At 44.1% G+C, this 13,829-nt stretch overlaps 1 protein-coding gene across 1 annotated transcript in view; it reads left to right on the top strand.

Moving 5' to 3' along the window:
* Positions 1-924: 924 nt before the first annotated feature.
* The window catches only part of LOC134564839 (protein FAM219A-like), a 31,328-nt gene continuing 18,423 nt past the window's right edge, over positions 925-13,829 (top strand). The window contains exon 1 of the mRNA XM_063424059.1: positions 925-1,114. Coding sequence (XP_063280129.1) covers positions 925-1,114 — 190 coding nt within the window. The remainder of the gene's footprint in view (positions 1,115-13,829) is intronic.

Raw genomic sequence — 13,829 nt, 5'->3', positions numbered from 1 at the left:
GAGAGCCGGAAAAGTTGAAAGCTGAAAAACGAGTCGGCATGAGAGCCAGAAAAACAAGAGAAAAGCTGAAAAAATAGAAAAAATCCCTGCTGGAAACATGGCAAGATAGATATCACTGGAAGAAAACCTCATCGTCAAGGTATTGATTCTCCTTTCACCTAAATGGGGAGTAGCTTATGAAACCAGGGCCTCTATTAATTACATGGAAGCTGGACAGAGCAACGCAGAGCACAACCAATATGGTGAAATCATAGGTTCTCCCCTATATTCCCCGAAATGGCTGGTTAAATACAGTTTCAGATAATTTACAGTTACAGGTGTTTTCTAATTGGTATTCAGCGTGAAAAAGAATGCAAACAATCTCAGTTTAAGGTAGCTACCATAATTTCACTATAACTATCCTATCTAATACATACACACAACTTAATCTAAATTTTAACTGTGCCACAGGCTTATCTACTTCTACACAGGCCCGAACCCGAGGCCCAGTTTGGGATAGCTCAAATCTCATTCCAAAATACCTCATGTCTATGTTCTCTAAGAAATTCTGTAACAAGTGTATATGCAGCAGGCATTGCTAGCCCTGCTGGTGTGGTCTGAGAACCACAGACTAAACATTATAAAGCCCTGGAAAATTGTTTTGGACTTGCTGGGTTGGTTAGAAGCCGAGCAGGAGGCAGAGACAGCAGTAAAGATACCGCGGACACCACTCACCAAAAAGGTCTCTAAGGAAGTGGAGCAGGGCAGACCGGTGGGTTAAAAACCAAGGGGAAAGCAGCCATTATTCGTCAGAGCTCCCCTGCTGCCGCCCTCACCGGGTCCATCTTCAGAATATCCACCTCTGCCCATCCCCCAGCTACAGCGACCATATTTGGGCTCTGCACCCCATAACGTGCCAGAGACACCCTGCTGAAACACCCCAAGATGGTGGAGAGCACATGGCACGAGAGGCACTCACCCAAGATGGCACTCGTCACATGGTGTGGGAGGTACCCGCTCAAGATGGCGGAGCACACAGTCCAGAAGCCGGAAGAGAAGCCAGCAGCCCTGCCGCTGGAGCCGACCCAGTGCCGCCTGAGGCATGAGCATGGCCACCCGTCGCCACCAATAAACCGTGTTGCCTAGTGTCCTGGTTTGAGGGAGAAGTGAGTTTTCCAGGAAGTTGTGGGCAAACCAATCAGTGGTCAGGTTTGAATGTTGTCACCTGGAGTGGCCACTGAGAGGTTGGACACGCCTCTGAGAACACAAGGGGTTAAAAGCAAGGACTTCCAGAGGGATTTCCTCTTTGGTTCCAGTTTCAGGAGAGCAGCATCTTCTCCTCCTCCCCTGCACAGCTTACAAGGCTGGGTGGGGGAGGGGGAGGGAAACCATGCGGCCAGGCTGAGGTAGGCCGGTGCCCTGGGGGGAGAAGAGAGTGAAAGGGACTGGAGCTGAGCCAGCTCCATCCAGGATGGAAGGGTGGAGAACTGTGGAGGTGCCTTCCATCCCTGTTCCCCTCTCCCTCCCCCCCCAGAGAGAAATTGCCACTTCAAAATTGATATTGGCAGCGGCCGGCAGCGAAGAAGGAGCGAGGGGGGAGAAAGGTGCCCGGCTGAGTGGGGGAGTGCTGAGCCTGCGGCCCTTCCGGGAGCCAGAGACTTGTAACTCTTTCTTGGCAGAAGAAAACTTTTTCCAGACATTGATTCTCTTGGCTTGTGGTTTGAGAGAAGAGAGAGAGACAGCCTAGGACTGAGATGATAAAGGAAGATGAAAGGAATCCCAGATGGGCAGAGACAAAGAGGAGTGGCTTTTTGGGCTGGACTTTTCTTGCATAATGTTAGCCATAGACGGACCCTGAATCCTCCTGAACACAAATAAGACTGTATTTGGGTGGATGCATTTGGCTCCATACCAAAGACTTTGTGGCAGTGATTTGCCACTGTAGGAGTGGAGAGAACAGAGAAGAGAGGAAGAGGGTGTGGTGGCACCCTCTGTCTTGAGGGATGAAGATCTCTGTTCTTGGAACCCTCGGCCCCAGGGGTAAATGTGGGGGGGACTGCTTGTCCCAATATGAGAAGATGGCTGGTTTTTGGTACTTAGTCAAGCATCCTTAAAAGAGCCCTATATGCGGTTTTGGTCCATGGACGGTGGTGAGAGCACTGGACATGGAAAGGAGGGTGTCACCCTGGCAGACTTCTCCAGGTGGTGCCATGGGTGACATGGGAACACGGGAGGGTGGACCTGTGTTTCCTGTGGGGGGTCTATGGTGCGAGAGAGACTCCTCTCTCCCTGGATGAATTGAAGATTGGTTCTTTCTGAGTGATGATGACTTTGATTGGGAACCCAGGGTTTTGGTTTAAGCAAGTAAGATGGAAGGCAATGTGTAAGTGTTAAAAGTTGGAGTGTGGAAGAGTGGAAAGTGTTGGAGGAGAAGAAATGTTCTGGTAGGTTTTCATTTCTGTTTTTTGTGTGTTTAGGGGTTTTTTTTTCTTTTCTATTTTCTGTTCTTATGTAGTTTAATAAAGTTTCCTTTCTCTTTCCAAGTTTGGAGCCTGATCTGCTCTGTTCTTGATCACATCCCACAGTAGTTGTTAGGAAAAACATATATTCATGGGTGCATTGGCATCTGGCCAGCGCCAACCCATGACACCTAGCAACAACCGTAGCAACCATGTTGACTCCTCCTGCACCTCCAGCAGACAACTGTAAGTCTACCAGGTCTGTGGGAAGAAGACCAAAAGATAGCCCCTTGACCCCTGATTGGTTTAATCCTAGGGGGGACCTTGACACTATCATAAAGAAGCTCTTGGCACCTCGCACCATGCGGCATCAACTAGAGTCGTCTCACTGCAGGTGACTGGGGCTGGGAGGGCAGGGGATGTGCCTCCCAGCCCATGCAACAACCACAGCCTGCCACGCCTACCACAATCCATTCACCCATGGCGATACAAAAGATCAGCATACAGAACAAACCCCAGAAAAGACTAACCACAGAATTCAAAAGCCTCCTTTGGTTATGTTTCCAATAATTGGACACGACAAATAGTTACCATAGAAACGGATATCCATTCAAATATTTTTTAAAAATACTCTCAACAGTTTAGTCCTAACAATACTAAACTCCTTTCTTTTCAGGTATGCATTGAAGTGGCAATATAGTGCTGTGTGATATTTACGGATTTTGGTTTAATTTGGTAATTTCTTCTGTATAAACCTCATGATAATTTACAGACTGTTTTTACCCTCCAAAGAAAAAAGGAATCACCAAGATATTTATTTTCCTCTTCCAAAAATCCTACAATTTCAGTTATAGGATTTCAACAAAGCATTTTCATGTTAAAAATTACTAACAACCACCTTTCATATTTCACTCATGCCAACTCCTGTTAAAGTCAATATCAGATTTCTAAATATAGCAGGTCTGTCACTACTATCCCTAAAATATGAATGACATGTTTTCATATTTTCAAACCAAAATATAACCATAACTTTTAATGTTGAGTTTTTTGCAATTAAGTATGCAGATATTAATTACAGAAGTAAAGTAATTTGAGATTACAGAAAGGTTAAAAACTATATATATGAGAAAGTAATAACAGAAATATCTAATTAACAAAAATATTTTGCCTTGCAGCCTAGAGGTCATGTCTTTATACCTTTCCTAAAGAAAACATACACATGATAATCCCATATTGTTACATGCAATATATTCATACAATATTTGTGGTAATATTCACATATACTTTCTCATCTTACAGTTTTAAAAGAGATTTTCTTGCTAAGAAATAAAGGTGATACCTCTATTCCAACCATATTACTAATATTTCACAGTTATATCTTCTATAAACAGTTATCCCGTGTTACAGAGATATTGCCTCTTATTATAAATTTAGTCTACCCTGTCAGTATGGAAACTTAGCAGCTTTTAAGAAGTGAAATCCCAGGGCTATAAGGAAAAAGCACATATGCCTTTCACTACTTTGTGGAGTTTTCTTTGACGTCTTGTTAACTTTATTTCAAAGGTATTTTGGACAGCAGGATTAGCAGTAACATTTTGTATTTCACTTCAGTGATACAGAGGACAGAGAAATCTTTTCTCTAATGGTTTTGAATTAGTTTGTGATAAAAAAGGTGAATGGTGCTTTGAAAAGAGTTGTATATATGTGTGCATAGTTGTAGTTATTTGTAAGGTCTTTGTAATATCATTGATTATTTAGTTGGGGATGGATGTCAAATTTTCCTAGAGTGACTTTATGATGCTTGAATCCCCAATGGTCTGTTCTGTCTGTGCTGTATATTGAGTTCTGTGCCTTTAAGACTGGCTCTGAAAGCAAAGCAGTTTTTTCCACTTTTCTCACAGGAAGTTCTTTTCCCAGACCAGCTGAGGGGAGGGGCCTTTTGAGTTTGCTTTCCAGAGAGACCCTATTAGGAGGTTTCCTCACAAATTTGCCCTAAACCAAAATAATACATTTTTTATTGGCATCCAACGTGGGGCTCGAGAGAGTAGAAAAAACTTGTATTGATTATTGATTGCATTTTGGTTGTACTTTGTGTGGGGACAAAACAGTCAGCAGCCATGTTTCTGCTTGAATTCATAATGTCTCTAAGAATAGAATCCTTCTTGTGTTTCTGTTCCCTAGGCTTTTTTGAAGTTTTAATATCTTTCTGGTCCCTAGGTTTGTTTTCTTATCCCAAAATAGCTTCAATGTTGTCTCTAACACATAGCTTTTGCACCAGAGGTGCACAAATTAGGATTGCTATTTTGTTAGGCTCAGTGTTCATGATGTATAGAAAGTTTATAAAAGTACCAGAGTTTGTGCCAGGTATGTTTGGTTTGTATTTTCTTCGTCCTACCCTGCATCCTAGGTCCAGCAGCATGTTTTGGGAATTTATTAGTAATTGTGCCCAGCTTGTTGGAGGAGGAGTAGGAGATGAAGCTTTGCAGCCTTTCCTTTCCTTCTTCTCTTTTTAATTGGTTACATCACTTTTAGAAAATGTTCAGTGTCCCCTGAATGTTAAAGATACCACCTTACTGGTATTTAATCTGGTGAGCTTCCTGTATATAGCTTTTAGCTTGTCTAGAGTGAAGTCTGAGATTTCCAGAGGGGCTAATGAGACCCCTGACTCAGAAATAGACCCAGAAGTAGACCCAAGTGTAGAAAATCCTGAGTGGTGTACAGAATGGGAGAAAATGAGCCGAACCTTGATGGAATTTTCTGATCCCCCAGCTTGGGAATTTTCACGTGAACAAATTCAGAACCCAGATGAGGTGGGGAAATATCTGGAAGAGAACTGCCATGATGACTAAAGAGAAGAAGCTCATTGCAATAAGCTGGGCCCTGGCATATACTTATCACATGCTGCTAGATACTGTAAAGCAGCAGATAGAGGCAGGGGGGCAGGGAGATAAATTAGTTACTATCCCAGTCACTCAGGCTGCAGCCAACACCCCAACTACTCAGACAGCAGCTAAACCAGACAGTGAGCCGAAGACACTGGCAGTCGCTGCAGGAAAGAAGAGAAAGAAGCACACATGCAAAACCGATTGACCAGTGAACACTGATCCAGGTGAAGGACCCTCACCACTTCCCAACACACAATCAAAAGCTGAACCAACTGGCACCCAATCAGAAGCCAAAGCAACTGACAGACAATCAGAAGCCACACCAACTGACATAAAATCAGAAGCTGAACCAGCTGACACAAAATCAGAAGCTAAACAAGCTAACACAAAATCAAAAGCTGAACCACCTGGCACAAGATCTGGAGCCCAACCAACTGGTACAGATCAGGTGTCCAACCAACTAGCACAAGATCAGAAGCCCCACCAACTGATACAAGATCAGAAGCCACTATTGAGTCCTTTTCCCTGAAGGACCTTTGTAGCCTAAAAAAAGATTACACTTGATGACTTGAATTTATAATTAGTTGATTAGTCCATCTTTGAGATGCTGCAGGTGAGGCTACAATTCTAGATGCCACTTAAACGAGGCATTTGGGATCCCTGTCACATGATCTGGATATCGACCAAGAAATTACGAGGGAGGCTCACCCTTGCAGTCTCTAAGAACAAGTTCTGAAAAGAGTAGCACAAAGATATCTGTGTGCAGATGATCTCTATATGCAACAAACCCAGTAGAAAACCATAGAACAAGAAATTCAGCACTTAAGAGAAATAACAGTGGCAGAGATTGCCTTCTCAGATGATCTAAACATTAAGAACCCAGACTTGGTACCATTTACATCCGTGATGTGGCGAAAACTTGTACGACTTGGGCCACAAGAATACTCTTCTGCTTTAGCAATAATGCAGTGAGATGACACAGAAGAGACAGCACAGAATATGGCAAAGAAGCTCTGAGCATATGCAGATGCTATGCATGGCCCAACATATGCCAGAATTGCAGCTGTAGAAACACATCTGCAGAAACTAGAAGATAAGATAGAGGAGAACCACAAGAAACTCAGAGAAGAGATCAGAGAAGAGATAAAAGAGGGCTTTCTCCAAATATCGGCAGTACAGATCAGAGGTTCTAATACTGTCTTTGTTTGGAAAGACAGGTATCTGTCAGGGAAAACTGGAGTTTCCCTTGGAATGGAGAATGTAAAAACCCCTCCCTCCAAATTATTACAATTTTTTGCAATTAGGAGCTTTCAGGAAAAAAAATGGGAATAGGAAAAACAGTTGTTTACTAGGAATATTAAAAAAAAACCCACAAATGCAGTCGTACAAAAAACAAACAAGCAAATAAACAAAAGTCCTAGAAAACCCTGACAGAGTCAGAGATACGACCTGACACCATGTTGTCCGGGTGTTGGAAGCAGTCTGTCATGGGTTGGCGCTGGCCAAATGCCAGTGCACCCATGTGTGTATGTTTTTCCTAATGAGCTACTGTGAGATGTGGTCAAGAACAGAGCAGAGCAGGACTAAAACTTGAAATAGAAAAAAAACTTTATTGAACTACATAAAAAAAAAAAAAAAGAAAAGAAAACCCAAACACCCAAAAGCAGAAATGAAAACCTCCCAGAACATTTCTTCTCCTCCCCCCAATTTCCATTCCTTACATGCTCAAATGGTTAACACTTGCACATTACCCTCATCTGACTTGCTTAAACCTTCCACAACCCTGGGTTCCCAATCAAAGTCATCATCCCTTAAAAAAAACCAATCTTCAATTCATCCAGGGAGAGAGGAGTCTCTCTCGCACCACAGACCCCCCACAGGAAACACAGGTCCACCCTCCCGTGTTCCCATGTCACCCATGGCACCACCTGGAGAAGTCTGCCAGGGTGACACCCTCCTTTCCATGTCCAGTGCTCTCACCACTGTCCATGGACCAAAACCGCATATAGGGCTCTTTTAAGGATGCTTGACTAAGTACCAAAAACCAGCCATCTTCTCATATTGGGACAAGCAGTCCCCCCCACATTTACCCCTGGGGCCGAGGGTTCCAAGAACAGGCCACAAAGTCTTTGGTTTTGAGCCAAAATGCATCCACCCAAATACAGTCTTATTTATGTTCAGGAGAATTCAGGGTCCGTCTATGGCAAACATTACGCAAGAAAAGTCCAGCCCAAAAAGCCACTCCTCTTCATCTCTGTCGATCTGGGGGTCTTTTTCCATCGTCCTTTATCATCTCAGTCCCAGGCTGTCCGTCTCTCTTTTGAAACCACCAGCCATGAGAATCAATGTCTGGGAATAGTTTTCTTCTGCCTCAGAATGAGTTAAAAGTTTCTGTCTCCCGGCAAGGCCACAGGCTCAGGCACTGGCAGGCTCCGGAAACTCCCACATGCAGCAGCTCGGCACCTTCTCCCTGGGGGGAAAGACGCCAGGAGGGGGGGGGACGACAACACACATCGGGACGGGGGGACGGAAGGCACCTCCAAAGTTCTCCACCCCTCCATCCTGGATGGGGCTGGCTCAGGTCCAGTCTCGTTCTTTCTCTCTTCCCCCCCCCCTGGGGCCCGGGCCTACCTCAGCCTGGCCACCTGGCCCCCCTCCCCCACCCAGCCTGGTCAGCTGGGCAGGGGAGGAGGGAAAAGATGCTCCTCTCCTGAAAGCGGAGCCAAAAAGAGAAAGTCTCTCTGGGAGTCCTTGCTTTTAGCCCCTTGTGTTCTCAGAGGCATGTCCAACCCCTCAGTGGCCACTGAAGGTGCCAACATTCAAACCTGACCACTGATTGGTTTGACCTCAGCTTCCTGAAAAACTCACTTTTCCTCAAACTAGGACACAGTCCAAATAAGTCCTCCTGGAGTAACAGATGTTGTTCTGTGAAGTAGAGATGATCCTGTAGAAAAAAAGGGTCCAGTGCTGGTGAGATGAGTCCAGTCTTCCTGAATCTGAATCAGTGTTTGGGATGGCTGGTTTTATGCCGGTGGAAAGGCTTTGGCTTCTCCCACTGGATGGAGCATCTCACAATGGAATGAAGTAATGTTGTCAGTCATGTGATAGGCCTTAAATGGCCCATTCGCAGAGGATGTCCCTCCGAGGAGGATGGGTGGAGGAAGAGATAAGGAAGCACTGCCTGTCACGAGCCAAAGGATGGTTGTGATGGTTCATTTTGATTTCAGAGTGCAAAAAGAGGCAATGAGAACTTAGTTCAAGTAAAATCAATTGTATCTTTATTGATACACACAATTATGAGATAGAAGAGAAGGGAAAGAAAAAGAGAGAGGGAGAAAAGAGGAAAAGGGGGGTCATAGCTACCGACAAACAGACTAGAGTCATTGTGATGCTGGAACCAAGACCACCTTCACAGTCCTCGTAGCCTGCGCCAATAGATCCGTCTTGTCCGTTGGGGAGGCCTCAAGGAGTCTCCTTTTTGGGGTGAATATTATAGTTCTTTTTCGAGGCGAAGGGCAACATGCCACGAAGGGGGACAGATCTCGTGGGCACTGCAGGTGTTCTCTCACAATGGAGGAGTGGTGTTCCTGAGCCTTTACAGCAGGTGCGGTCGGTACAGGACAGCAAACACGGCCTCCACAAACACAGCTCAGGAACCGTAACAGCATCCATTGTTCATGCACGGGTCTCTGAGGAGGGCGTCTCGGTCTAATAGATGCACCTGCAGGGAGAAGGCCTGGATCCCACCTCAATCAGGCCAGAACTCCTGTGCTGCGGCCCAGGGTCCCTGGGGTCTCGGCTTCTGGCAGTCGTGAGGCAGATGAGGGATTTTCAGACTGTTACACTGCCTTATCTGGTGTAATCAGTTGTCCCATTAAGAGAAGGCATCCGCCCTCTTCCCCGCCTAGAGTTACAAGAGATAAAGAACAATATCTCCCAACTGGTTTCAACAGATGAAAATAGAATACACATTCTTGGTTACATTTTTCAACCCAAGACAAATACTAAATGCAGACATCCCCCAAATAAAGAGAGAAGGGTCATCCCACAAGCTAAGCTGTGGTCCCTCCTGGGTGACTGTAGAGAAAATATGAGGAGATGAGATGGAAAATCTACTGATTATCTGGCACGACATATGCTTGAATTAGAGGAAGGCAAGACTCATAAAAGAAGTTCCACCAAAAAAGAAGCAGCTCCAGTTACCCAAGAAAAGAAAGATAACCAGGCTTAGAGGGGCCCTGCCTCTAGCCAGGTAGAGACTAGGGAAAACTGTGTTTATTAGACTGTGTAAATTTGTTGGCCTGGCACACTAAAATCACAAAAATATGAGGCCTTGGTCAACACTAGTGCGCAGTGCACATTAATCCCATCAAGATATGTAGGAAAAGTATCTGTTTCTATTGCTGGCTTGACAGGGGGATCACAAGATTTTACTTTAGTAGAAGCTGATGTGAGCCTGACAAGAAATGAGTAGAACAAACACCCTATTGTAACCAGCCCAGAAGCCCCATGCATTTTAGGCATAGATTTCCTCCGAAATAGGTATTTCAAAGACCCAAAGGGACTCAAGTGAGCATTCAAAATAATGGCTGTAGAGACAGAAGGTGTTAAGCAATTGAACACCTTGCCTGAATTATCAGAAAACCTATCTGCAGTTTGACTTCTGAAGGGCGAAGAGCAACAGGTGCCAATTGCCACTTCTACAGTGCATCACTGACAGTACAGAACAACTTGAGATGGTATGATTCTCATCCCCAAGATGATCCGTCAGCTAGAGAGCCAAGAGGTGGTCAGCAAAACCCACTCACCCTTCAACAACCCCATGTGGCCTGTATGCAGATCTGAAGGAGACTGGAGATTGACTGTAGACTATCGTGCCTTGAATGAAGTGACTCCACCACTAAGTGCTGCTGTGCCAGACATGTTAGAGCTCCAGTATGAGCTGGAGTCCAAGGCAGCAAACTGGTATGCCACTATTGACATTGCTAACGCATTTTTTTCCATTCCTCTGGAAGCATAGACCGGAGGCTGTGACACAGATCTTTTTTGCTTTTTAGTTAGTTTTAGCTAGCTAGGGCAGAAAAGTTCCCTGGACTGTTTTTTTATCCTTTTCCTTGAGACTCTTTAAATCTGCTCTAAACTGAAAACCCCAGAGGAGCACTGAAACCTCACACCTGCGGCCCACTAGGCCTAGATCTCCAGAAGGACTGGGACTGATAAAAGAGTGAGCTGAGCTACCCATGACAAAGATTTTCCCAAATTTGCCATCTCTCTTTGGAGCAGCGAAAAGTTTTATTGTTTCATATTATTCATTCTTTATTCTTGTGGGTATTTTGTTTATTAAATAAATAGTTTTTTCCACTTTTCTCACAGGAAATTCATTTCCCAGACTGACTGGGGGGACGGGCCTTTTGAGTTTGCTTTCCAGAGAGACCCTATTCAGAGGTTTCCTCCCAAATTTGCCCTAAACCAAAGCAACAAGCCAGCTGTTTGTTGAGTTATTGCTAAAAGATTTCTTTTAAAGATATGATAGGAAACCCCACTCAATCTAAGTCTCAGCTATGGCCAAGCTGTGGCTTTGACTGGTGGGAAAAGTGTGACATCAATGAAACATGGGGTTAGAAACTAGAGGATATTAATCACAGAAATTAGAAGGTATTGAATAAGAATAGACATTCAGATGATGCGTATTGCTTAATATTTGCTGCGTCTTTTACTGTATTCGTTGCTTGAGAAGGAAAAGGACAGGACTACATGCAGGAACAGCAAGAAGGAATGCAAGGATGCCTGATAAGGGGAAAGATCCTTACCAGAATAGGATACAAGTATGCAAAGCTACCAAGGATGCTGAGATAATGAGGCTCCTGGAGTCCCTGGAACCAGATGAAACTGGCCTCGTGGCTTGGACTGTGGCCAAAGGATCAGTAAGCATGTGCAAGGGAACAGGGTGAGAAGGTCAACTCTGATGAAGACCACTTTACTTTATCCTCTGCAACCCCCAAGACCCCCAAGACGGCCACCAGAGACAACTGCCCAGGCGCAAAGGACTGATAAGATGATGAGCATACAAAGCAGGGAGGGGTGGAGCCAGGGAATGAATATGTATAGGTGTATTGCTAAACTTGATGCATATGTAACATTCTAAAGGATAAAAGAAAAAGTGAGTGGGCAAGTGGGCAAGTGGGCAAGTGGGCAAGTGGGCTCACACACCTTTGGAGGAGATATCCCTTGTGTGCCCAGCTGCTGAATAAACTGCATACCTGCTTTAAAACTCACTTTGTCTTTGAGTTCTACAGTCTTCCATGTATCATCAAGCCTTCCCAGTCTAGGTTTTAGTTCTGGGCAAACTATGGCCTTGACTGGCAGGAAAAGTATCAAACCCAGGTGATTCTGTGCTAAAAATGAAAGCAAGTCACTTTGACTAGCTGATTTGGCTTTGCAGAAGTTGAACCTTTTTTCCTCTGAGATAAACATGAAAAGCCTCATCCAAAAGAGGCTCTTCAAGTCCTCATAGTGAAAAGGAGGCCCTGCAGCAATAGCAGACCCTGAGTAATAGTAAAGCATGTAGGCAGTTATAAGTTTCACCTTATTAATTTTGTTCAAAAATACATATTTTGTTCTTATCATAGTTGCTAAAATAAGAAAAGGGGAGAAGATGGGGGGATGTACACCCCTCCCAAGAGTCTTCGGTGTTCTCATGTTCTCATGTTTTTCTCATGCTTTTAAATCCATTCACAACATAACCTAGCAAGCCAACAGCTAGTCAGAAGCAGAAGATTGTCAATGGTAAGACAATTTACCCACCACCCTACTTGAACTCCAAGACTCAAACATTTGGGTGACATCAGAGGCAGAAAGATGTGTGTTTTAATTGAAATGGTTTTAAGTTGAATTGTTGACTGTTCTTAGTGTTAAGTTGTAACTTGTAATTTCTAAGCAATTAACCTGTGACATGCTAGCCTGAAAGACTGTGATATTAGTGAATTTCCCTTAACTCCTAGACGTGAGTGCTACAGCTCCAGTGAAACAAGGGACACATCGCTGGCTTGGGGAATTAAGTTTATCAAATTGAGTAAAAAGCCTCATTCAAATTAAATTCATACCATCTTTGTCATCCTACCTGCAAGATGCCTGCAGGAAGTATAACAAAGAACACTTTTGCATTTTTTTAATAATAACCGAAAAGGGTGATTTGTCACAGCTAGTCCTTAGCTAAAACAAAATAAATCTGGTCATGGCAAGTCCAGTTCAGCTGACCTGGCTTGTTCTAGAAGTCCCTAGGTGAATAAGAGAGCTCGTGCAAAGACCTCAGCTGATCATAGCCAGTCCAGAGAGCAGACATGTCACTGGTCAAGGAGCTGGGCAGGGCTAAGACTCAGACCAATCAGTCTAGATCCAGAAGTTTTGAACTCCCTATAGAAGAAAGTTTTGAACAATGAAACAGTCTATTTGTCTCATGATCAAGAGGACTCGAGTCATGGTTTCTGCCTCCCTACCAACAACTGTTGCATAACAGGACTTTGAACCAGAAAACTGAATATCAGTTTATATGAAAACCCATCCTACATGGGCTCCTATCCCTACTGGAGGCAGGAACGTATTAATACAGCACAAACACTGCATACCTGCAGAAGGCTTAACTTTTGGACCTGAATTTTAGTTGTGAATCTGTGATGAGAAGTTATTATGTCCTGGGTTGAAAAATGTAACCAAAATGTGTATTCTATTTTCATCTGTTGAAGTCAGTTAGAAGATATTGTTCTTTATCTCTTCTAACTCTAAGGGGGGAAGAGGGCGGATGCCTTCTCTTAATGGGACACCTGATAACACCAGATAAGGCAGTGCCTCCTTATCTCTTCCTCCACCCATCCTCCTCAGAGGGATATCACCTGTGAATGGGCCATTTAAGGCGTCTCACATGACTGATAATATTACCTCATTCCATTGTGAGATGCTCCACCCAGCGGGAGGAGCCAAAGCCTTTCCACCGGGATAAAACCAGCAATCCCAAACCCCAAGGGAGCCTGTTCCCACTGGATTCCCAGAGGAAGACTGGACCCTTTTCTTGAGGATCATCTCTACTTCAACAGAGCCACATCTGTCACTCAGGGAGGACTTACTTTGGGCTGCTTCCAGCACCCTGACCAACAGGGTGTCAGGTTTGCATTTTGACTGTCAGTGGTCCTTTGTACTATTGCATTTGCCTTGTTTTTTTTTTTTTTTTTTTTTTTTTTTTAATCTTTCTTGTTGTTTGTTCTCTCTCTATTAAATTGTATTTCTGACCTGGAGTCTCACTGGTTTTGTTTTCAAACCAGTACATATTAAGAAAAATAGTCTCTCCTAAATGAGAAGTTAATTTAAATACCTCTTGCACCGAATAGACAAAGAAAGCTTGATGTACTGTCCAAGTTTTAAGGTACTGTTGGAGTACAAATCCCCCTGGGCCAAATCCACACAGACATGAGGTAGAAACGCAAGTTTGGTTTTAAATAAGTAGAGGTTTTTA

Source organism: Prinia subflava (genome assembly GCF_021018805.1).
Source record: "Prinia subflava isolate CZ2003 ecotype Zambia chromosome W unlocalized genomic scaffold, Cam_Psub_1.2 scaffold_22_NEW, whole genome shotgun sequence".
In the NCBI taxonomy this organism is placed as follows: domain Eukaryota; kingdom Metazoa; phylum Chordata; class Aves; order Passeriformes; family Cisticolidae; genus Prinia; species Prinia subflava.
The sequence above is the reverse complement of the archived record's forward strand: the minus strand, read 5'-3'. Positions and strand labels throughout refer to the sequence as shown.